Source organism: Capra hircus, chromosome 10 (assembly GCF_001704415.2).
Source record: "Capra hircus breed San Clemente chromosome 10, ASM170441v1, whole genome shotgun sequence".
NCBI classification, from domain to species: domain Eukaryota; kingdom Metazoa; phylum Chordata; class Mammalia; order Artiodactyla; family Bovidae; genus Capra; species Capra hircus.
In genome coordinates, this window is record NC_030817.1 from 74,108,089 (window position 1) to 74,134,276 (window position 26,188).

Sequence of the window (26,188 nt, forward strand, 5' to 3'; positions counted from 1 at the left end):
TCCAGCTCTCAGAGGTGCTCAGCATTTCTGGTGCAAGACTGACTTTGTCTGCTTCTCACTGCACCATGGCACAGCTGGAGCCCGGTCTGTAGGGTTCCCTCTGCTTTCAGTCAGGAAAGAAATAAGGGTGTGTGCTCACACGTGTGTGTGCCCATGCATGTGTGTGTATGCACACAGTGTATAATTAGGGGGCCAATCAAGCTTAATTACGTCACATCCAGTGGACACGTTTCTGCCCTTCTCAAGCTCTCTCAGTCCCTAGCCTCCTTGCAACCTGTAATTCCCATGTTTTGGAGTAGAAAAGAATGTAAGTGCATGAGAGGATGCAATTGTTGTTGCCATTGTGTGAAATTAGAAGCTTCTGTAGGCAAATACTACCTTCTTTGCATAACTGTGGCCAGTGTCCAACCCAGTAGCTGTGTGACTCATGAGTAATGTGACTTCCTTCTGCCTGATAAGAAATATATTCCTTGCTGTCTTTCTTCCCTTTCATGTCTATTTTTAATCGCTGATGTATGGCTGGTGTGGGTTTCCTCAAGAGTTTTACTATCTACCAAGCTTTAAAGAAGCAAAGCTGTTTGAGAGAACAGGATAATGTATCCCAGGGTATCCCTGCCTATATTATTACCATCTCCCCAGCCTCCCCCTTGCCCTACCTTACATCTGGGCTGAGAGACAAAAGTTGGAAGGCATAGTCCTGCCTGCTGGTAGCAGATTGCAGATGAAAAGTTCCAAAATCAGTTGGGATCACTCACATGTGGGAAACACCCAGCTTCCTAAACTTGTCTTCATCATTAAAGGTAGATCAATTGCCTGTCAGACTTGTGGGCTTCTTTATAGAGCTGAAGAACTAAAACATGGATTATCTTCCCCCCAGGAAACAGATGCAAGAAATACTCTCTCACACAACAACAGTAAGTAAATGTGCTCAATTATGGTTTTAATTATTTGATTCTTTGCCATGCCTGGTAATATGCCCCTTACAGCAAAGATCTGTCTAGAGATCCTCTTTAATTGCCAATTACTCTGCCTTTTAATATCCATCTGAATGCTTCCAGAACATATCTATGGCATCTCTCAAGTGGGGGAAAGAAAAACAGTTATTCAGTGCAAAATAGAACTCTACCTAGAGCATCTAATTGGGCCTCATTGTGTACTTGGTGCCTATTTGCCACCAGGGACCCAGCACTGCCTTTCTGATTGAAAGGAACATCAGTTGAGGGGGGAAAAGGGGGCTGTTAATTTAATCCTTTTGTTTGCTCTTTTATGTAAACTTCTGTGAATCAACTCTCCCATCTCTCTGAGCAGCGCCAGGAATGATATTGAAAGCAGTCAAATGAAAACAAGGACCAGGGAGCCAGCCCAGAAGATGGAGGCTGCTTTTGGTTCTTTTGCTATAAACAGTGGTCAGAAAGCAATGCTTCCTAATTTCTTTCTCCCTTTTGAGCTTTCCTGGTGGTTCAGTGGTAAAGAATCTGCCTCCCAATGCAGGAGATGCGGATCTGATCCCTGGGTCAGGAAGATCCCCTGGGGAAGGAAATGGCTACTCACTCTGGTGTTCTTGCCTAGGAAATCCCATGGACAGAGGAGCCTGGTGGGCTACAGGTCATGGGGTTGCAAAGAACCAGACACTTAGCAACTAAACAACAACAACTCATCTTTCTTTAGCACCTGACCAAAAAAAAAAAAAAAAACTCTTTGTAAGAAATGCATGTCACCCCTTCGATAAAGTTATCCTGCAACCCGGATTCATAGGTTGTCAGGCATAAGATTCTTGCCTTGGCGTGTCACACACCTGCTGTGTGCTGAGCACTGCACTGAGTGCACCGTGTCAGCTTCCCCCTTAATTTCCACTGCAGCCCTGGGAGATGAACAATCTCTTGCACGCCAAGGCACAGAAGACAAATGACTTGTCTAAGGTCACACGATTAATAGCTGCCAGGGCCAAGATTCCAGCACAGGTGGTATCTGGCTGACTCTTTTCTCTTCCAATCAAAAAACTGGTGATAACAACAAATATGAGGACTTCATTTAGAATAAGTGTGTTCAGTTTCATAAAGAAAATGATGAAGCAGTCACTTAACTCAGTGCTTCAATTGCTCTCACAACGTAGTGATAAACTTCACAAATTGTTACAGTGCCTGCCTAAGAATGGCTGTAGGTGTCAGCCCTGCCTGTCACTGAGCCTAATGGCTATATGAAGCACATTTGGCCACAATGTGGGCTTTTTCTTTTGTAGCATCCTTTTTAAGACTTGAAAAAATATATCCCTGGACTTCCCTGCAGAAGTGGCAAGTGGGCTTGTTCTCTGAACCTTGACTGTTCTCTCTGAAGGCAGAGACAGTGCCCAGCTCCCCCCAGCAGCCCAGGGAACCAGAAGACAGTGAGGGCTCTATGTTGACCGTTGAGCAGCTGCCCCTGATCTCTGCAGCAGCAGCATCTTCTGGGCAGAGGGTGACAGATTAGGTGCCTGATTGTCTAGGTGCTAAAGCACAACAGAAAGCGGGAAAACAAGGAAGCCAAGTTCTTGCATCAGCCCTGCCCCTGATTCAGAGAGCAGTGGCACACCTCCAGTGCAGAGTGTACTTTCTAAGAAAAGGGGACAAGTGGGCTGCTGTGTAATGTCTACCTCTTGAGCCCATTCCCCGCAGCTGGGGTCACTCACTCCATCTGTGGTCTCTCCCCAGCAGTGCTACTATGCAATCCGCATCTTTGCCGGACAGGATCCTTCCTGCGTGTGGGTCGGATGGGTGACTCCGGATTATCACTTGTACAGTGAAAAGTTTGACCTGAATAAAAACTGTACTGTGACTGTTACTCTGGGGGACGAAAGAGGCCGAGTCCACGAAAGGTAAGAGGACTTCCAAGGGGCAGGTTTGGCCATCAGGTTCCTCCCTCCCTCATCCAGCAGTCTTTTTCCTCTCTCTGCTCACAACTCAAAGAAGGAAACATCCCAACTTCTATATTAAAGAGGGAAAAAAAAAAAAAAGCACAGGCTTAAAATCCTTGAGTGAATGAGCTTGGGGTGGGGTGGTGGAGAGCGTACTATGGTGGGAGAAGTTATTATCAGCCAGAATAAAGGGCAGTTTCATTACATATATAAAACATGACCCAGGAATGGGAAATACAGATGGACAAGTGAGAGGTCTAAGCTCCCTCTAAGTCTTTTCTCTGTGATTTCTGGGCAAGTCCCAATTTCTGCAACATTAGAAAAAGGCAGAGAAAAATCCTCAGGTGCTTGAGGGAAATCAGTTCCAAAGAAATAAAAAGATGTAGCACGTCACACACGGCAGCTGATCAACTCAGGACTCCCCATCCTAAAGGGTGGCAATGGCTGGAAGAATAAAGACCATCAAAGAGACATGACCAATTCTGGAATAATTACCGCTGAGTAGAAATTCAGTTCAGTTCAGTCACTCAGTCGTGTCCGACTCTTTGTGACCCCATGAATCGCAGCACGCCAGGCCTCCCTGTCCATCACCAACTCCCGGAGTTCACTCAGACTCACGTCCGTCGAGTCAGTGACACCATCCAGCCATCTCATCCTCTGTCGTTCCCTTCTCCTCCTGCCCCCAATCCCTCCCAGCACCAGAGTCTTTTCCAATGAGTCAACTCTTCACATAAGGTGGCCAAAGTACTGGAGTTTCAGCTTTAGCAGCATTCCCTCCAAAGAAATCCCAGGGCTGGTCTCCTTCAGAATGGACTGGTTGGATCTCCTTGCAGTCCAAGGGACTCTCAAGAGTCTTCTCCAACACCACAGTTCAAAAGCATCAATTCTCCAGCGCTCAGCCTTCTTCACAGTCCAACTCTCATATCCATACATGACCACTGGAAAAAACCATAGCCTTGACTAGATGGACCTTTGTTGGCAAAGTAATGTCTCTGCTTTTCAACATGCTATCTAGGTTGGTCATAACTTTCCTTCCAAGGAGTAAGCGTCTTTTAATTTCATGGCTGCAGTAAGAATTAGGGATCTTAAAGAAAAACATGTCTTAGGTACACCCATATCCTCCCACCAGTCCACTAGAACTGCCATCAGAAAAGAGATCTTTGGCTTTGGCCAGCAATGCCCCAGAGATGAACCAGCAGACTTTATTTCCACCTCAGTGAGATTTGCCAGAGTCCTTGCCCATACAGACTTACATAGAAATGTAAGAAGTTGGTCGTCATGCTGACCTTTATCCCTAAAAAGTCAGGATGTTTTGCAATCAATGCTCTTTAGATGCTACTTGCTCATCAAAGACTAAGGGCTGAGGTCAGGCGGGACTGCTGTGTCCTGGGAGACCATTGTGGTGGGTAGTTAAGAGGACAGACTTTGGAAGCAAATTGCCCCCATTTTAAACTGGGTTCCAGTGCTTTCTAGAGGTGTGACTTTGGGCCTGTTACTTAACCACCTTGGGTCTAAATCTCCTTATCTATAAAATGAGAATAATAGTTCTAATCTAACAGAGTGTTATGACGATTGAGGTAAAACATAGATAAGTGCCTACAACAGTGCCTTGACCCAAGTACTCAATAAACATCACTCTTATTACCATTACTGAGTGTCCATCATGTTATGAGACCCAGAGGAGAGGCTGCAACCAAATGCAACATCTGGTATGGTTACGAAGAAAAGTATGTGAAAGCCCTTGTCCAGTCCAGACTTTACTCTTCAGCCAAAAGAACAAGAAGCCAGACGGTCTCCTCCCAGCTGGGTCTCTTGCCCCAGCTGGGTCTCTTGCCCCAGTTTTCTGGCTGTGCCACACCAGACTGATAATTGTATTTATCTGAGCCTCAGTCCACGTTCACTGAGAAAAGTATGTGACACATTGGCACCTAGAATAAGAGGCAGTAAATAGTAGGTGCTCAGTAACTTCACTTCACTTCAGTAACACTTGGTTCTTTGTCTTGTATAATAAGAAATAAACATGGGATCAATTTTCAGATGCTTCTGAGCATTTCAAACTTGAGCCCTTTAACACAGGACCAAAGTGTAGCACTTCACACTCCCATGTCTTTCATACGTTATTAACTGGATTCTGTAGTCATCAATGTACTTAGTACTCTAATCACTGAACAGTAGTAGTAACACAGCTGCAGTTTAACCTTGATGAAAATCTAGCAATGGCTATAACTCACTTGAAAGGAGCAATTTGCACTGGCTCTGCCTGAGGGTCTTTACACTGGGAAACCAGCCCCACTGGTGCCCTAGAGAAGAGGCAGGCAGGGGAGGTGACGGCATGCTTATCAAGGGGATTTCTAGCTGTTGGGGAAAGTGATAGACTTCGAGAATCAGAAAGAACCTGGAAGAATTCTAATCAAACTCTTGGCTTTCCAAGGCAAAATCAGATCGACCTTAGGAAGTTTAAAGGGCTGATGTAGTGTCCATGTAGAGTCACTTTCTCCTTTGTGTGTGCTTAGTCATTCAGTTGTGTCCCACTCTTTGCAGCCCCATGGACTGTAGCCCGCCAGACTCCTCTGTCCACGGGGATTCTCGGGGCAAGAATACCACAGTGTGTTGCTATGCCCTCCTCCAGGGGATCTTCCCAGCCCAGGGATTGAACCCAGGTCTCCTGCATTGCAGGCAGATTCTTTACCATCTGAGCTACCAGGGAAGTCCTTTAGCCTGAGATAAGTCATTTGATGCAACTTTAAGTTATCAGGTCCCTCAGATGGACACACCAGGGCTGGGCTTGCCCTCAGCTGTCATAAGCAGCTCTGGGAACTCATGTACTGCTTCTCCAGAGCCCATCCAGTGGTTGAAATCTTACCATTAAGAAATTGGGCTTTGGGGCTTCAGAATCTTTTGGTCATTATAGTTGGCATTTTCATCTAAATGCCTATGATGGAGTTTTCTTCATGGGAGTGGTAGCCAGCTAGCTGAGAAAGGTACCCAAGTGCGTAGGTGTGGAAGGGTGAGGGTGCAGAAGGCAGGACTCCAGACAGCTGGGAGGGCAGGTAGTACAGGTCAGGAGGCGAGAGGACATCAGAGGTTGACCTTATCTACTTTGCAAGTCTTCCGTGGCCCAGACCTGCCATCCTAGGGAACATGGCCTGCATCTCAAGTGTCCAGTGGCCTTTTGCCCTGGCACTGGGCCGGGGCTCAGGACACAGACCTTTTTGTTCCTACCTCTTATACCAAACCTCTAAGTCCACGTGCACCTTTAGTTCTCCCCTCTAATACTGTGGTCCCTGATAGCTGTTTCAGAAACGTGAATTGACAATGAGCCAGGAAACAGATTACCTGAACACTGTGTTCTTTGAAACAGATAGATTGCCACATTCCTAAACTCAGTGAATTCACTTAAGATAAACAATTATTGAGGGCTGATGGGAAAGCTTCCCTGGAGGCTTTGGGGGCATTTCAGACCTGAGTCTTGACTGCAAACTGCCCCAGTCCAGGTTATTCTTTGTCTTTTGCTCTCTTTGGCTCCTAGCGTGAAACGCAGCAATTGCTACATGGTCTGGGGTGGGGACATCGTGGCTACATCCCAAAGAGCGAGTCGCAGCAATGTGGACCTGGAGATCGGCTGCCTTGTGGATCTGGCAATGGGCATGTTGTCCTTTTCAGCCAACGGGAGGGAACTTGGCACCTGCTACCAGGTAGGAGTGGCCTCGGGGACCATGACAGTGGCATCCCAGGCCCGGGTGCTCAGGGCTCTGCTCCTGTCTTCTGTGTGGTTGGCATCTTCACCACAACACATGGAGTTGATGTACCTACGTGGGCCAAGGCCATCTAGGAAAACAGACAAGAACAAAGTGACTTCATTTTGTTCAGAGAGGGAAAGATCTTATTTACTGGTTGATTGGAAATGCTGGTCATCTTTCTAGCAGATGAGAAGGCTTTTCTGTGGCGCTGGGCTCTGAAAGGCTATTCATTAATTCCATCAGTATTTCCTGTGCTCCGTTCACATTACCTACACTGTATAAGATGCGAAGTCTAAAAGGTCAACGGAGATAGTCCTCGCTTCAAGAAACTTCTGTGCTCAAAATATAGACCTATAAAAACTGATTAATTTGCCAGGGAGTATTCCCTTTGCAAAAAAGGTTATTCTCATTCACTATGGCTTCTTGGCGGGGTCCTTAAAAAACTGCATTTATGTAAATAATGTATCTCCGTCTTTCACTGACTATAAACTGACAGAACTCCTTGGGGAAACTATCAACTATATACATGTAGGTTTACCTGTCATTAACCACAAGAAAGCTAATCTGCTTTAAGTTGGATTTTTCACCTTTGATGGCCAAGTAAGCTTGGGAAAAGCCACAGATTATATCTTCCTTTGGAAGTTTTGTAGTTTAAGTGTTAATACAGGAAAACTTTAAGAAATGGTTCAGAAAGAAACCTAGCCAACCATTTCTCATTTAATCAAGAAAGCTTTTTTTTTTAATTTAATAATTAGTAATATCCTATCAGCCCAGAGTTCTACAGAGCATACTATGAGAAAGGCTAAGTTAAGGAATTAAATATCTGTATTAAAACTTCTTGACACTTCTAAGGTAGAATGGAAAGCTTCCTATATGTATGGATAGAGTGTTATCCAAGTTCAGAGAAGGAAGAGTCTGCTTCCATGGAAAGTGGTCAAGAAAAATTTATTACAGAGAAATCTCGATTATGAAACAGAATACTTCCAGGTAGAGAGAGAGAGGCATGTACTTGGTTGAAGGAAGGGCACAGAAGCATAATGGAGATGAAGGCATAAGAGATGTTTATGTTTGAGGAATGATGAACAGATTAGAATGGGTAATGGTTGGTGGTAACAAATTTGGAAAGGTAGGGAGGAATTAGGAAGCAATGAGGAACTCCGAAAGAGTTCTCAGGACAATGGCAAACAGTGTTGAGGAGAGCTCAGCCAACTGCTGCTGCTGCTGCTAAGTCACTTCAGTCGTGTCCGACTCTGCGACCCCACAGACGGCAGCCCACCAGGCTCCTCCGTCCCTTGGATTCTCCAGGCAAGAATGCTGCAGTGGGTTGCCATTTCCTTCTCCAATGCATGCATGCATGCATGCTAAGTCGCTCCAGTCGTGTCCAACTCTCTGTGATCCCATAGACAGCAGCCCACCAGGCTCCTCCATCCCTTGGATTCTCCAGGCAAGAGTACTGGAGTGGGTTGCCATTTCCTTCTCCAATGCATGCATGCATGCATGCTAAGTCACTTCAGTCGTGTCCGATTCTATGCGACCCTATGGACAGCAGCCCACCAGGCTTCTCTGTCCACAGGATTCTCTAAGTAAGAATACTGGAGTTGGTTGCCATTTCCTTCTCCAGCTCAGCCAAATACAGGAGATAAAAAGCTCTGCTGTAAATGGCTCCTGTGTCAATGGCTAAACCCCAGATTCCAGAATCAGCCCCAGGTTACAGCCTGCAGGCTGAAAAGCTGCTAGGCAGCCATTTGTCTGGCTTGTGGTTGGAGAGCAGGGGTCTGTAGCTGCCCCAAACCTGAAATGTTAAGTGACTGAAAACACAGGCAGAGCCCTTTATGGGGGCCAGGGACAGCCTGCCAGTGTGGCGGTCTTCCCCAGGACCTCCTGCAGTGGGTAGCCCCCTGCACACTACACTGGGGCTCTTCATCTTCCTGGAAAGAAGTGGAATCATCACCACTACCCAGCAGCTGGGACCCCACCAACTGCTCCCAGAAAGCGGCCTTTGCAAATTCGGACTTTGAAGCAGAAAGTAACGTACTGTTCTTCCAGTACTTTCTCATGATTCCACCTTCCCCTCCCCTCTTAAGTCCCCTGAGAGGAGGCTTATATACATTACTACCATCCTTCAGAATCCATTAGCTTTTTTCCATTAACTTTTGAAATGAGTTTGACTAAAGGGTCCTCCCTGAGCTGCTGAGAGTTCCAAGACATCTAATCACATTTAAGGTCCCTAAATAAATAAATAAAACCCAACCCACGGCATTTGCAGCAGCAACGACTTGCCTGCTTCAGGAAAGAGCCTATGATGATAAGAAGATGTTACGACAAAGAGCAGATCCTGTGCCGTTTGTGTGCTATCTTTCACAGCAGTTCCTGGATGATGTGAAGCTGGTCAGTTTACTGAGCTGCTAATTGGTATCTGCGCCCCAGAGTGGATGGTGTTACTCCACGTGTGTAAATCCTCATGACTCTGCTCAGGGCTTCCAACCAGCTCCCACCCTGGGGTGGGAATGGGGAGGAGGTCAGGGCTCTGAGCAGGGACCCTCCAGAAACTTCCACCCACCCAGCCCCCTTCTCATTCCTGGCGAGACAGTTAACGTGTCCAGCCATGTGTCTGGTCTCCCAGCCCTGGGATAATTATTATTCTGCAGTTGTAGCCATTTTCATTTTTCAATTATCTTGAGCAGAGCAGGGTAGTAATATTTATACACTGGCTTTCCGTTCAGAAAGGACCAGTAACCAAAATAATAAGAGAGGGATTCTCTCCAAGGTTTCCAGACCTCCCCATTAAATACTGCTACACAATCTGAAAAGCTTTTTCTGTCTCACTTAATGTAATCATGGGAGAAATGAGAAATAAAATGTATGTTCAAGAGATAGTCCTCACTTACTGCCATCCCAGCCGCACAGCTCTGCGAGCAGAGGCCAGCTGTAAGATTCAGATTTACGAGAGGGGTTACCTTTCAATTCAGGCTGTTACCTACGCCCTGACCTTCACACATGATTAGAGATAGAATGTCCATCACTGCAAAGACAAAGTAGATCAGCCAGCGATAAAAAGTACCTTAAACACAAAGGGAAGAAAGTCCATGGCACTTCGTGGCAGCCTCAAATCTGGACTCGCTGCTTATTCTGCAGGCTGCTTATTCTGTCTGCTTATTCTGTCAGGCTGCAGTACCCCCTTCCAGAAAATAAGCTCCTTGAGGGCAGGGGCTGCCTCCCCTGGCAGGTTCACTCCTGTATCCCTGCACATGAGACTGTGGTACCTGGCACCCAGGGAGTGCTTGCTAAGTATTTGTTATCAAACCGACCAACTTGGCTGGGAACCCACTAGATTTTTAGTTGCTGCCTAACAAATTACCACAGAATTAGCAGCTTCAAGTAGCATCCGTTTATCATTTCATGGTTTTGTAGATTTGACTGGGTTCTCTGCCCAGGTCCACACAAGGCCAAAATCAAGGTGTCAGCCAGACTGAGCTGGCTCTGTCCTGAGGCTCTGGGCAACCTCCCTTGCAAGCTCCTTCATGTCGTCAGCAGGACCCAGTTGTGGCTGTGGGCAGAGGTTCCGAGGTCCCCACTTCCTTGGTGGCTGACCCCTCTCTGCTCCCAAAGGTGCCCACATTCCTGCCCACATGGTCCCTTCCATCCTTAAAGCCAACAAGGGCACACCTGGTTCTTCTCATGCTTTGACTCTGATTTTCCCTTCTGCCCCCAGCAAGAGAAAACACTTGGTTTTAAGAATTTGTGCAATTGGATTAGGCCCACAAGGACATTGTCTCTATCTTAAGGTCAGCTTGTTAGTAGCCTTGCTAACAGAATCAGTTTTGCCCCATGACATCCAGGATCACAGGACTAACCGAGGGGTCAGGAGGGCTGTCTAGGATATTCCACTTACCGCACCATCAGTTGCAGTTTCTTTCCTTATGGACGCCCATCAGGTGCTCACACTTGTGTGTTCTTGTTATTTTAGTGATTGAAGAAAAGTTTCCATTGTACATTGTGGTGGGAATGTACTCTGAGGGTAGAAATAAACCAACCCCAGAGCATCCATCCTACATGCTTTCAAGGACCTCCTCTCTGCAGGGAAGTTTGAGGAGGACCCTGCCATTTGACTGGGTAGCTTATGACATTTGCAGGGATCACTCCTGAGGGACCTAAAAATGTGCCACCTTCTTTAGCCTGTCACTCCCCATCATGGTACAATTTAGTTCAGCATCAGAAATCTCTGAGTGAGTGCATTTCTCTCTCTTCCACCTGGCTGACTCAGGCAAAGTTTTCTCACCCACCAGACCTCTGCTTGCTTCAAGTTGCAATGACTTGAGAGGCACACATTGTTCTAGACTGTTACCTGTTAGAGTATTTGAGAAATCTGGGGCCAGCCTAAAGATGACTCTTGCCTTGTGACCAAAGTAGCACAGCAGCAAATCAGAATTTTCCATTTGTGTCTCTCACCCATAAACCCAGATCCTGGCACAAAGCAGGTATGAGATAGGCACTAAATAACTGTTGAATGTCCTCAGCAAAGCTTATTTTAGACATAGCCTAAGCAGTTCTCAGAGAAGGCAATGGCACCCCACTCCAGTACTCTTGCCTGGAAAATCCCATGGACAGAAGAGCCTGGAAGGCTGCAGTCCATGGGATCGCTGAGGGTCGGACGTGACTGAGTGACTTCACTTTCACTTTTCACTTTCATGCATTGGAGAAGGAAATGGCAACTCACTCCAGTGTTCTTGCCTGGAGAATCCCAGGGATGGGGGAACCTGGTGGGCTGCCGTCTATGGGGATGCACAGAGTTGGACACGACTGAAACGACTTAACAGCAGCAGGCAGTTCTAGCAGCTCCATCCCTACCTATTAGTTTTACTAGCATCATCCTTTCATAATCATCCAGAGGTACCTGAAGCATCAGGTATAAAGCAACTGTCTTATCTGAAATGTGAGCTCACTACAGTGTGCTTGAATGCCACATGCTGGGAACAAGCCTGGTATTTAACCAGTCTGGCCTCTTCATCATAAGCCAACAGCTCTGAACCAGACAATCCTTTAAGTCACTTCCAGTCTTAAAAATGTGTTTATAAATATTATGTCTAAATGCATTGAGAAAGTTTATTATTTACAGGAAGCCTGTAACAAATATCCTGGCAGAAAGGAAAATCACTGTACTCATTTTCTATTGCCTCATAACAAATTACCACAAACTCAGTGACTTAAAGGGCCTCCCAGGTGACTCAGATGGTAAAGAATCTGCCTGCAGTGCAGAAGACCCAGGTTCAGTCCCTGGGTCGGGAACATCCCCCTGGAGAAAAGAATGCAACCCTCTCTAATATTCTTGTCTGAAGAATTCCATGGACGGAGGAGCCTGGCGGGCTATAGTCCATGGAGTCGCAAAGAGTCAGACACAACTGAGCAACTAACACTTTCACTTTACTTTAGTGACTTAGAAGCATTCATTCATTGTCCCATGGTGTCCATGGGTCAGGAGTCAGGACACAATTTATCTAGGTCCCAAGCTCAGCATCTCCCAAGGCTGCAGTCAAGTTGTCAGCCAGGCTGCATTCTTTTCTGGAGCTTAGGGTCCTTTTCTAAGTTCATGTAGTTGTTGGCAGAAATTCAGTTGCTTGCATTTGTAAAACTCAGGCTCCATTTCTTGCTGGCTGAAGCCAGGAGCTTACCACTTTCAGCCCCATGAAACCCCCTAGAACTCCTTGCCACATGGCCCTCTCAAAACATGGCAGCTTACTTCTCTAAGGCTATCTGAAGCAACTTCTCCAGTCTGCTGAAATGGAATCGTCTGTATAATACAACCAATCAAGGGAGTGGCAGTCCTTTAGCTTTTGCCATATCCTGTTTGCTGGAAACAAGACACAAATTCTAGAAGAGGCGACTATACAGGGGAGTAACTCACTGGGGAACACTTTTAGGGTATGTCCACAACACCCAGAAGCCCTAACTTGATGGGTCTGGAGAGTTGTAAGCATATCCTACTGTGTGAATTGCTTAGGCTGCCGTCTGTGGGGTTGCACAGAGTTGGACACAACTGAAGCGACTTAGCAGCAGCAGCAGCAAAGGACTTTAGTTGGTGGGATTAAAGTCGTATTTCTTCTTCTGTGGTTCTCCAAGTCTGATCAAAAGCTCCACATCAAAGTAAATAAGTGATAAATGAAGCCCTCGATGTCATAAACATATCACATGCCTCATCTAAACACCAGCTAAAAGGCAGTTGGTGAATCTCACACTATTTAATACAAGAAGTAAAATCATGAGTGAGGAAGGGGTGGAGAGAAGTCTAGAGGAGCCAAGTGAGGAGAAGAGGTTTTGAGGGAGGAGACAGGCTCTGGGGGCAGCTTCTTCATGGAAGCACCAGCAGTCCTTGCCTGCAAAGTTGGCTCTCGAGTGGGGGCAATTCTCCCTTCAGGGACATCTGACCATCTCTGGAGACATTTTGGATTGTCATGACCGTAGTGGGGTGGAGAGTACTACTGACATGTTAGTACGTAGAGGCCAGAGATGCTGGTAACTACAAGGCACAAGACAGCCGTCACATAGAGACTTACCCAGGCCAAACCATCAGTAGGACCAAGGTTGGGACATTCTGCTATAATTCCACCAGACTTGCTTGACCAACGCCATGTGCCTTCAGAAAGAATGCTGAAGTCACCTCACTGCCCTCACTCGTCACCTCCCATGGGCAGGAGTAATGCATGATGGTGCTCCCTGAGGGCCAGGAGTCTCCTTGTGAAGAGCAAGTACCCTACCTTGTTCTGTGAGCAGAGCACGCACAGCCTCTGGTGGGCAGATGGTAGCTCCCGCCTGTGACTGCCCTCCTGTGCACTGGAGAAAGCTGCTGGCTTCTCAGTTACCTGATAGGGAAAATAAAAGAATGTGAGATCACTCAGCCCTGAGTGGAGAGAGGAGTACTGAAGTTAGAAACAGTGAGAGTAGCTACCAGTAGGCACCGGGTCTCTGGGAATTTCTGAACAGTGCCCCGTGAACAGCCAGTTAGCTTTCCTCTTTCCCCTCAAGTTAGAATGAGGGCGTTGATTGAAACACTCATGACTTAGCCCCCTAGGGTTTTATAATTCTGGGCAAACCTCTGGATTTGTGTTGGTTTCCAGGTGGAGCCCAATACCAAAGTGTTTCCAGCCGTCTTCCTGCAGCCCACAAGCACCTCTCTGTTTCAATTTGAACTTGGGAAGCTGAAGGTATTTATCTGTCCCTTGTCTAATGGCTATACATAAGAAGATGCACAGGCCATTATGGGGAGAAGCTCAGGCATGAGGAAACCAGGAAATCTGTGACCTCCTCCTTCTCAAATGCCCCCCTCTACAAACCTCTACATGTCCATGTGAAATTCATGCAGCAGAACATAGGTTCCCATTTTCCCCTTCTCCCACTTCTTTTGGGTTCCAAAAGGATTAATGGGTGCTCCTATAACCCATTATGTCAGGTCTTTATTAGTGCTGGAAAAGCCCTCATTGGTCCCTGGATGCATTCTCTCTCTCTGATGTACAGTTCACTTTAATGTATGGCTCACTGTTGCTTATTGTGGGCCGAGTGGAGTGTGCAGTCACTGAGCATCTCTGAATTGCATGTGTCTGACGCCTTTCTGCCTTGCCCCAGAATGCCATGCCCCTGTCGGCAGCCATATTTAAGAGTGAAGAGAAGAACCCCGTCCCGCAGTGCCCGCCACGGCTGGATGTCCAAACCATCCAGCCTGTGCTCTGGAGCCGCATGCCCAGCAGCTTCCTGAAGGTGGAGACGGAGAGGGTGAGCGAGCGCCATGGCTGGGTGGTGCAGTGCCTGGAGCCCCTACAGATGATGGCACTCCACATCCCGGAAGAGAACAGGTAGTACAGGGGCCCATGGCGGAAGAGGAGGGGCCAGGAGGTGGGGAGGCGGAGGCAGGACCCAGCAAGCCCGGGAGGGAAGCGGGAACGTCCTCACTGGCCAAGGTCCAGGGTGGTTGCTGATTGCCCAGAAGGGTGGGTTTCTTTTCTCTTTCCCTTCCCCACTTTAACTATTCACTCAGAAACAGGAGGAGGATATTCACGATGATGTGCCAGCCATGGGGCTTTCACTGTAGCTCTGAGTTCTGCACTCAGGGACATTTCCATGCCTTAAATTTTAAAAAGCATGGTTCAGGAATCTGTTATGATGGCAATACTGGGAAAAATGAGGCAAGCCTAGATTGCTTGGAGAACCAAGAATCAGGCTCCTGGCCCCCCTCCTCATTAAGAGATGCTCCTGTTTTATGGCTTGGGTTCAGTTGAGTGCTGCCACTTGCTGTTTGTGTCTCTTGAGTGATCTGATACACCCCAGGCTTCAGTCTCCTCTTCAATACAGTGAGATCAATGCTCACTAAATGGATTGCTGGGAGGGAAGAATGGAAGTTGTGTAGGTAAAATCGAGTTCAGTTTCAGTTCAGTTTAGTCACTCACTTGTGTCCAACTCTGCGACCCCATGGACTGCAGCACACCAGGACCCAGCAAGCCTGGGAGGGAAGCGGGAACGTCCCCATGGACTGCAGCACACCAGGCCTCCCTATCCATCACCAACTCCCAGAGCTTACTCAGACTCATGTCCATTGAATCCATGATGCCATCTAACCATCTCATCCTCTGTCATTTCCTTCTCCTCCCACCTTCAATCTTTCCCATCATCCAGGTCTTTTCAAATGAGTTAGCTCTTTGCATGAGGTGGCCAAAGTATTGGAGTTTCAGCTTCAGTGTCAGTCCTTCCAGTGAATATTCAGGACTGATTTCCTTTAGGATGGACTGGTTGGATCTCCTTGCAGTTCAAGGGACTCTCACACGTATTCTCCAACACCACAGTTCAAAAGCATCAATTCTTCAGTGCTCAGCTTTCTTTATAGTCCAACTCTCACATCCATACATGACTACTGGAAAAGACATAGCCTTGACTAGATGGACCTTTGTTGACAAAGTAATGTCTCTGCTTTTTAATATGCTGTCTAGGTTGGTCATAACTTTCCTTCCAAGGAATAAGCATCTTTCAATTTCATGGCTTTAGTCACCATCTGCAGTGATTTTGGAGCCCCCCCAAATAAAGTCTGCCACTGTTTCCACTGTTTCTCCATCTATTTGCCATGAAGTGATGGGACTGGATGCCATGATCTTAGTTTCTGAATGTTGATCTGTAAGCCAACTTTTTCACTCTCCTCTTTCACTTTCATCAAGAGGCTCTTTAGTTCTTCTTCACTTTCTGCCATAAGAGTGGTATCATCAGCATATCTGAGGTTATTGATATTTCTCCCAGCAATCTTGATTCCAGCCTGTGCTTCATCTAGCCCAGCATTTCTCTTGATGTACTCTGCATATAAGTTAAATAAGCAGGGTGACAGTATACATCCTTGACATACTCTTTTTCCTATTTGGAACCAGTCTGTTGTTCCATGTCCAGTTCTAACTGTTGCTTCCTGACCTGCATATAGGTTTCTCAAGAGGGAGGTCAGTGGTGTTCCCATCTCTTGAAGAATTTTCCACAGTTTCTTGTGATCCACAGAGTCAAAGGCTTTGGCATAATCAATAAAGCAGAAGTAGATGTTTTTCTGGAACTCTCTTGCTTTTTCGATGATCCAGCGGATGTTGGCAATTTGATCTCTGGTTCCTCTGCCTTTTCTAAAACTAGCTTGGACATCTGGAAGTTCACATATTGTTGAAGCCTGGCTTGAAGAATTTTGAGCATTACTTTACTAGTGTGTGAGATGAGTGAGTTCAGTTTATGGACATAGAATTAAGTTTTATTTTTGTAAATGTTATTACCCCTTGATCACTTAGACAGAAAAAAAAAGATGGAGGGCAGAGCTACGTTGACATACATGTAGCTGCCACTTAGGTATTCCACTGGGTCGTGGACAGCAACAGCAGCACAGGCACTTGTAAGGAAGGAGCAGAAAGGAGTCCTGCCAAGTAAGCTAACTGCAAAGGGTCCTCAGGTTCTCAGTGAGAAGACAAAATGGAAAAATCTAAGCAGAGATCAGAGCCTATGCCCTGGACCCCCCACACCCATACATAGCTAAAGATTGCTACAGCCAGGATGGGGAAAGTGAACTGACAACACCAGCTCACCTCAGGTTGGAAAGTGTTTCCTCTCTGGACAAGAGTCCAGGCATGTGTTTGTTTTCAGGAAAAGGAAGTCCCTATGGCTGATGGTAAATTAGAGATTACATAGATGAGGCAGATGGTAGATTGATGGAGAGCTTTAACTACATCTTCTTCAAGGGCAGAGGATGTCCTTGAGCCTACAAATAAGAAGGCAGAGTCACCTGGCATGGACCTGATGAATGTTTTCAGTATTGAGGTTTGGACATTTCCCTAATGTTGAGGACTTGGATATTTGGTAAGCTAGTGTCTTCTTTTGGAGAAGACAATGGCACCCCACTCCAGTACTCTTGCCTGGAAAAATCCCATGGACAGAGGAGCCTGGTGGACTACAGTCCATGGGGTCACTAAGAGTCGGAGACAACTGAGCAACTTCACTTTCAGTTTTCACTTTCATGCATTAGAGAAGGCAATGGCAACCCACTCCAGTGTTCTTGCCTGGAGAATCCCATGTATGGAGGAGCCTGGTGGGCTACAGTCCATGGGGTCGCTAAGAGTCGGAGACAACTTAGCAACTTCACTTTCAGTTTTCACTTTCATGCATTGGAGAAGGAAATAGCAACCCACTCCAGTATTCTTGCCTGGAGAATCCCAGGGACGGCGGAGCCTGGTGGGCTGCCATCTATGGGGTCGCACAGAGTCGGACACGACTGAAGCGACTTAGTAGTAGTAGTAGTGTCTTCTTTAACTCTTTCAGACTTTTGAGACCTTTATAGTTAGAAATAGTGGATTATCAGGAGCTGGGATATGGACCAGAACTGCAAGAGGAATAATAACCTATAAGACCTCTATCTGCTCTGCCTTCGTTGGGGGAAATCTGGGGATTCCTATAGTGAGCACTCTGCTGAATCCTGGCACATGGATTCACACAGAGGAAATTCACATTTCCTCCACATGGAGCAGTTGATTACTTTTCTGTTCCTCAGGTGTGTGGATATCCTGGAGCTCTGCGAGCAGGAGGACCTCATGCGGTTCCATTACCATACGTTGAGACTCTACAGCGCCTTGTGTGCCCTGGGAAACAGCCGGGTGGCCTACGCCCTGTGCAGCCATGTGGACCTCTCCCAACTCTTCTATGCCATTGACAACAAGTACCTCCCTGGCCTCCTGCGCTCAGGCTTCTACGACCTGCTTATCAGCATCCACCTGGCCAGCGCTAAGGAGAGGAAGCTGATGATGAAGAATGAGTACATCATCCCCATCACCAGCACCACCAGGAAAATCCGCCTGTACCCGGATGAGTCCAAGAGGCATGGGCTCCCTGGGGTGGGCCCGAGAACGTGCCTCAAGCCAGGGTTCAGGTTCTCCACCCCCTGCTTCATCACCACCAACGAGGAGCACCAGAAGCAGAGCCCCGAGATTCCCTTGGAGCTTCTCAAGACGAAGGCGCTGGGCATGCTGACGGAGGCAGTGCAGTGCAGCGGGGCTCACATCCGGGACCCTGTCGGGGGGTCTGTGGAGTTCCAGTTTGTGCCTGTGCTGAAGCTCATTGGAACCCTGCTGGTCATGGGGGTGTTTGATGATGATGACGTTCGGCAGATCCTCCTCCTCATCGACCCCTCTGTGTTTGGGGAGCACAGTGGGGAGACAGAGGAGGGAGCAGAGAAGGAGGAGGTGACGCAGGTGGAGGAGAAGGCTGTGGAGGCTGGGGAAAAGGCCAGCAGGGAGGCTCCCATCAAAGGCTTGTTGCAGACCCGATTACCGGAGTCCGTCAAGCTGCAGGTAACCCGGGGCAGCCAGCATCCTGCCCTTGGAAAGAACTAGGGAGGGAGACAGGGCAGCCTGGTGATGGGGATTGGACTGTGGACATGGGCCTGAATGTGGAGTGGAGCAGAAAGAGAGAGGGAGAGCGCCCCCTGGTCCTGCTTGTTTCTGAGCTGGAAGGTACTCTCTAGTGAAAGTGAAAGTGTTAGTTGCTCAGTCATGTTCAACTCTTTGCTGCGCTATGGACTGTAGCCTGCCAGGCTCCTTTCTCCATGGGATTTCCCAGGCAAGAATAGTGGAGTGGGTTTCCATTCCCTTCTCCAGGGATTCTCTCTGACCCAGGGATCAAACCCAGGTCTTCTGCTTTGCAGGCAGATTCTTTACTGTCTGAGCTACCAAGTCTTCCTAAACCAAAATGAGAATACCAGCCCTCATCAATAAGGTGCCTGCTTTAGAATTGTTTTTCTGGTACCAGTGATAGATTTTCCCTGATATTATCTCCTACTCCTTGGGACTAAAGGGTTTGTTGGTGAGATCTTGTCTAGAGACAGGGAGGAGCCTTTGGCTGTGGAGTTGACCAAAGGAACTGGGTTATAGGATGGCCACACACATCACCTACTCTCATGCATTGCCATACCCTGATCACCAGGCTGATGTGGGCCTGTTATACTGGCATTCAAAGAAAATGCCATCTGAGCTAAGTCCTACTCACTTAGAGTTGCCCCCTTGGCATCACCTGAGGAACCTCAATATTTCTCAAAACATAGTCTTACTAGACATGAGCTAGCATCAGTGATGTACTGGGGATGATGGTGACTTTGTCTTTTCAGCATTGAGAAAAGAGAAATTAAAAGAAATAGAGGAGAAATTAACATAGTGCTGTAAATCAATTGTACTTCAGTAATTGGGGAGGGAGGAGGGAGGGGGGTTCAGGATGGGGAACATGTGTATACCTGTGGCAGATTCATGTTGATGTATGGCAAAACCAATACGATATTGTAAAGTAATTAACTTCCAATTAAAATAAATAAATTTATATTTTTTTAAGAAAAACATTTTTTAAAGAGTAAAAAAAAAGAAAAATAGAGGAGAGGAGTTTGTCTTAGAGGAGTGAGCCTGGTCTGGCATCCCTGGATTTTAATTCCTGCTCCTTGGCCACTTACTAGCTGAATAAATTTGCCAAGTTAGTAGCTCATCAGTCTTAGCTTTATGATTTGTAAAATGTGGATGATGATATAATAAAACAATATTAAAATGTTTTATAAACTATAATTTGAAATATATTTAGTATAAAATATATTATAACAAGTAATCTGCAGTTAAGTTCTCTTATCCAATGTGGTGGTGGTGATTTCATCAAAGCCTTAAATATAGAGCAGAAGCATAACAAATTTCCCATATGTACCTTAAACATTTTATTAAAATATATAAATGTGCTATTCTGGTGGAGGGCCAAGACCTTTTCTGTAATGTGAGTCCCTGACTGGCACATAGAGTTCTCTCCTCCATGGATGTTACCTGTCATGAACCATCTATGATCGCCAGTCTAGGGTCTTTAAGGTACTGTGAGATCTAGAGGCAATCCAAAGCAAGCTGAGTGCAAAATGCTTCTGGATGTTTATGATTTTCCTAATTTTTTATACTTGTCTAACACTCAATTTAATTTTTTTTTTTACTTTATTTTACTTTACAATACTGTACTGGTTTCAACATACATTGACCTGAATCCACCACGGGTGTACATGCGATTCCCAACATGAACCCCCCTCCCACCTCCCTCCCCACAACATCCCTCTGGGTCATCCCCATGCACCAGCCCCAAGCATGCTGTATCCTGCATCGGACATAGACTGGTGATTCAATTCTTACATGATAGTATACATGTTTCAATGCCATTCTCCCAAATCATCCCACCCTCTCCCTCTCCCTCTGAGTCCCAAAGTCCGCTATACACATCTGTGTCTTTTTTGCTGTCTTGCATACAGGGTCATCATTGCCATCTTCCTAAATTCCATATATATGTGTTAGTATACTGTATTGATGTTTTTCTTTCTGGCTTACTTCACTCTGTATAATCGGCTCCAGTTTCATCCATCTCAACAGAACTGATAGATGAATGGATAAGAAAGCTGTGGTACATATACACAATGGAGTATTACTCAGCCGTTAAAAAGAATACATTTGAATCAGTTCTAACACTCAATTTTAGCATTTTGTTTTAAAAAAAAAAAAACTTGCCTTTCTCAGATGCTCCCTAGTCACTCAACTTCGTTTTCCTATTTTATTGACCCACGTGACTTTAAATGGTAATTAAAGTAGAATGGGTGTAAGAGATGGGTCCTAGTTTACCTGGTGGGAGCAGAGGCTGTCCTGCTGGGCGACAGCACCCCATCACCAGGGGCCTTGCCTGTGCCCAGACACGCCAGAGGGTGCTCCTTAGTCATATGTGTGGTGTTAAGTGGAGATGGGCGAATAGAACTTCTGCTTTAGTAAAAATATGCAAAAAACACATAAGGTATGGCAAGTGCCTGGCACAGTTTCTGGCAAATAGCTGGTGCTCAGTAAGCTATTGTTTTTCTTATTAGTATAAATTCTAATATGATAAGATTAGCTATAGCAATCCCGATAAATTGATCAAACAGTGCCAATGATAAGCAAAAGCAATGAAAGATTCTGAGAGAAACTGAAGACTCACTTACCTATCACCTAGAACCAGAAGACGTCAGGAAAGAGACTCAGTCCTCAGATGGTGGTCTCTGCACTGAGCATAGAGCCCTAGGAGAACACTCTCCTACGTGTCGACTCTGTCTACACAGGCAGACGTGCTCTGTGTCTAATGAGCTCATTTTCCTGTTGTAGTTCTGGTCTCAGCAAGTGAAGAACTGGGCTCTAGGTTCAAATACTACTCCAGAGTCATCCAGTAATAGCCAACTTGGACTCTAGTAATAGCTCTGTGGTTACTGTGTAACACTGGACAAGTTCCTCAAATTGTCTAAGCCTCAGTGTTACCATCTGTAGATTGGGAATGATAATTGCATCACCAGTGGACATGAAGTTTTATTATATTCTCACGTGTGTACACTTTTACAGATGTGTGAGCTGCTCAGCTATCTCTGTGACTGTGAGCTGCAGCACCGGGTGGAGGCCATTGTGGCCTTCGGTGACATCTATGTCTCCAAGCTCCAGGAAAATCAGAAGTTCCGCTACAACGAGCTCATGCAGGCCCTTAACATGTCTGCGGCCCTGACCGCCCGGAAGACCAGGGAGTTCCGCTCGCCCCCACAGGAACAGGTGAGAACCTTCCAGCCTGTTCCTAGGAAAGAACTGCACCCTCTGGAGCAGGATACACACAGCCTTTATGTGAAAGGGGGTGGGCAGCCATGAGAGCTAAGGGAGATGGAAAGACCCCAGCCAGCACCAGCAGACAGGCTAGTCCTGGGCTGAGCTGATAAGCATCTGCCAAGCACCTTGGGTGGGAAGATAACCTTCTGAAACCGCATGGGGAGGGGGCCAGGCCTTTTCCCATCCTGCCATCCCACATGCCAGGGCCTCTGTCAGTAAGGCAAAGGCCAGATCACATCACATCACTAGACCAGCATCCTGTTTCACCCTTTAGAAGAATTTTTGTCCAGTCCATCCAAAAGCAACTCCTCTCTATCAGAGAGCAACAGAATATGGTCAGCATTTCCTGATTCATGAGCGCAGGTGCACAGTCTTTCTCATCTGAGGGCCCAAACCTCTCACCCAGTTATGGAGACCCCCCTGGAAACTGCCCCCCAACTCCAGCTCCAGGAAGCCTGGAGAGCAGCAGTTGGGTGAGGAAGTCCCTCCTGTGATGTTCTGTCTCCATCCTCTGTGGTCCCCGCCTTGGCCTCACTCAGATGGAAAGGCTGCTTGGAAAAGAATGAAAATCTTGAGAAACTTGCAGATAACAGAGGGACATCCTGTAAAATGATAGTTTCCAGCCATCCCTGCTGCTCAGCTGCTCACATATATCCTGTAAAGCCATTCAGCAAGGCGCCCTCAGCGTTCAAGGGAAAAGACAGATCTTTCAGGGAAGAAATTCATTTTCTGTCTCCAAAACCAAATCTTTGGATCTTATACATATTCAGTAAGCAGCCTATCCATAAATCGTTGTCAGTATAATTACCACCACTTTATATTAACGACTCCACCACAACTTGGTCCAATTACTTCCCTAAAACCTGTTTTAAACCTGTTTTATAGGCTACAGATATTTATACTGGCTTAAAAAGGAACCGCCTCTCTGGATTTTTTAAGATTCCTGTGAATGATAGTGGCCTTGATAAAGAGCAGATCCATCACAACCCTTTGCTAGAGGCAAAATGAGAGGCCCTGTGGATGGATGAGAGCAGATACTTTGTGCTGTGCTAAGGAAAACGGAGTGAGTGTGCAGGGAGCAAAGTGCGGTGAATTATTCTTGAAGGCTTTACAAATGTTGTCAGGCTGCTTTTAGACTGGCAACAGGTGTGAACATTCCCTGTTTCAGCTGGGCAGTTGCTAACTCACATTTGTGAAAAATGGGATGGCAGATGATGTGGTGATTAAGACACCAGTGTTGACTGCAGAGCCTGGCTGCCATTCCGGCTCTGCCATCACTCATGGTGTAGTCTTGAACATATTACTTCTCTCTGTCTCAGTGTCTTCAGGCTGCAAAATGCAGATAATGTTCGTGAAAATCCCATGAGTAATTCACGTCGATTGCTTGGCAGGAAATCAGCCACGTAGTAAACATTCTATAAGTAGGAAGAGCTGGCATCAGCTTTATAGTGTCAGAGGTATTTGCTTTTGCCTCATGCCATGTTAGCTCAGTTGGTAAAGCATCTGCCTGCAATGCAGGAGTCCCAGGTTCAATCCCTGGGTGGGGAAGATCCCCTGGAGAAGGAAATGACAACCCACTCCAGCAGGCTACAGTCCATGGGGTTGCAAAGAATCAGACACGGCTTAGCAACTAAACCATGTTCTATGACCTTCTGTCAGTGACCCAGTGACTAGAGTTTACACATGTTTTCTGGCATGTCCTCAGCTCAACCAGGACTGCATTGTCCATCTGACATTATCTTTATCAACGCAGCTCATGATCCTGGCTCTTGGAAGAATCCTTTCACTCTTGCTGCATTCTCTTCCTTACCTTCTCTTCTGCCATCCTCGGGACTCACCATCACTTCCTCCTTCAACCTTGTAGGCAGGCCTCTGAACAATCATTTCAGACCCCTTTCAGAAGTCTCAAGAACTTCTTTCCTTATGTGTTAGACCAGTGATTCTTGAGCAGACATCAGAATCCCTGGAAGACTTAATAAAACACAGATTGCTGGTCCCACCTCTAGAGCTTCTAATTCAGTAAGTCTTGGGTAAGTCCAGAGAATTTGCATGTTCAGCAAGTTTTCAGGTGATGCTGAGGTGTCCAGAAAGGAAGGAAAAGAAGGGACACTCTTCCAAACTCAGGAGTCTCCTTTGCCACCCCTCCCGAGTATTCATTTCTAGAAGAATCTGCCAATAGAACTTTCTAAGTAATTAAGAATTTAATAAAGAATTTGGAGGATTTCAATCAATTTCAGGGCATAGGAATGCAAGATCACTTGGAAAATAGGATACATAGGAATTAGAATTTTAAAACAGTGATATGATTATCTCACTCTTCTGTAACTTCTGAGAATAAAATAGAGGTTTTCAGCCCTATATCCATTCACTGTTTAAAAAGATGAAATAGAAACATACTTGGGGGTGTAACTAAGTATAAAGGTAGGTAAAGCTAGGATTAGCCCAGTGATTGTTGGCAAATTATCCAAGCATAGTCAGCAAGCCTTTCACTTTGAAAAGGACTTCATTTAGAGGGTATGACCTACAGCCTAAAATTCAGCTCACTCCCATTTTTAGTTATCCCCTGAGGGCTCCCACTTGCTTCCTAAATGTTCTACCAAAAGGAAAATCTTTCAGTAAAGAAATTAACTTTCTGATTCTTGGAACCAGATCTTCAGATCTTATTTTAATGAACAACTCATTGATATATGTTGCTGATACAGTTACCATAATTCAACCAATTTTACCATCATGAAACAACTACAAAAATAACATTTCCAACCTGTTTTATGCAACCTATTATTATACAAGCAATACCTTTACTTTCAAAAAGTTATTTGCAGTAGAAGCTTTGAATAAGGATCTTCCTAACAATATTAAGTAAGGTTCATAGTTTAATAAAAGATATTATAACTGTTTTCACCTAGAAATCCCAAACAAAAGGAGAAAATACCCCTTTGCCTCGTGTTTGGGTTACCGTATATGATAGAGTAAAACGGACAAGATTACCTCTGGTTGTTTGTATTTACTTATTTACGGCTACAGTGGTTCTTTGTTGCTGTGCGGGGGCTTTCTCTCTAGCTGTGGCGAGCGGGGGCTACTCTCTAGTTATGGTACGCGGACCTCTCATTGCAGTGGCTTCTCTTGTGTGGAGTACAGACTCTCGGCACATGGGCGCCAGTAGATGCGGGTGCAGCAGTTGCGTCTCACGGGCTTAGTTGCTTCGCAGCATGTGGAATCCTCCCAACCAGGAATTGAACCTGTGTCCCCTATATTGGCAGGCGGATTCTTAACCTCTGGACCACCAGGGAAGTCCTATCTCTAGTTATTACTTCAGTGTCTCCATATATTTACTAACCAAGGTCATGGGTCTGTGGAAAAATTTAGACATCAAGGAATCTAAGTGTTAGCTTTATTTATTTATTTATTTTTACCAAATTTTCATTAATTTCTAATAGCAGTTCTTCCAATTATTGATGTAGGCAGCAAAGCAAATACTTGACTTTGTCACCCACAGAGGTTGTATATTTTTTCATATGGTATCACAGTGGTTCTAATACTTGGTGATATCATTTACATTCATCACTGCTTCAAGATCACAGTGGGTATGAGGGCTGCCCCTAGATCTTTTTGTCTAATGAATTAATAAATAAGTATATATGTTACTATATCACAAATACATTTTTATGATCTTGATAATTAGATTTCATTATACCTGTTTCTCTTTGTAATTCCTTATATTTTATTTTAGATATTTAAAATATTAATTTGAGAAAAACATCCATGAGTTTCACCAGACTATCCAAGTAGGACATGCATGCTCGGTAACTCAATTGTGTCTGACTTTTTGCAATCCCACAAACTATAGCCTGCCAGGCTCCTCTGTCCATGAAATTTTCCAGGCAAGAATACTGGAGTGGGTTGCCATTTTCTATTCCAAGGGATCTTCCCAACACAGGAATAGAACTTGCATCTCTTGAATTGGCAGGCAAAGTCTTTTCCAGTGAATCACCGGGAAAGTCAGGGTAGTCCATGGCCCAGAAACAGTGAAACATCTCTGACATAAAACTGTAAAGGAAAGGATGATAGGCTGGCTTCAAAACATAAAACTGACATGTCAAAAAAAAATTATGTAAAGACAATTAAAAGCTCACTAAAAACTGGGAAATGTATTTGGAATTGCGACCCCATGGACTGCAGCCTACCAGGCTCCTCCATCCATGGGATTTTCCAGGCAAGAGTACTGGAGTGGATTGCCATTTCCTTCTCCAGGAATATATATTACCAAGAGATAATAACCTATAGAGATGTGCAAAACACTTGCCAATTAATTTTTAAAAGATAATCACACAACAGAAAAATGGAGGAAGAACATGGATGGGAAATTTATAAATGATGAGATAAAAACAGTCCGT

General features: G+C 45.7%; 1 protein-coding gene across 1 annotated transcript in view; it reads left to right on the forward strand.

The window, feature by feature from the left end:
* The window catches only part of RYR3 (ryanodine receptor 3), a 461,863-nt gene that overhangs the window by 256,511 nt on the left and 179,164 nt on the right, over positions 1–26,188 (forward strand). The window contains exons 30-36 of the mRNA XM_018053769.1: positions 878–914; positions 2,688–2,851; positions 6,420–6,585; positions 13,743–13,829; positions 14,248–14,474; positions 17,675–18,470; positions 21,543–21,743. Of these exons, the coding sequence (XP_017909258.1) occupies positions 878–914; positions 2,688–2,851; positions 6,420–6,585; positions 13,743–13,829; positions 14,248–14,474; positions 17,675–18,470; positions 21,543–21,743 (1,678 nt within the window). The remainder of the gene's footprint in view (positions 1–877; positions 915–2,687; positions 2,852–6,419; positions 6,586–13,742; positions 13,830–14,247; positions 14,475–17,674; positions 18,471–21,542; positions 21,744–26,188) is intronic.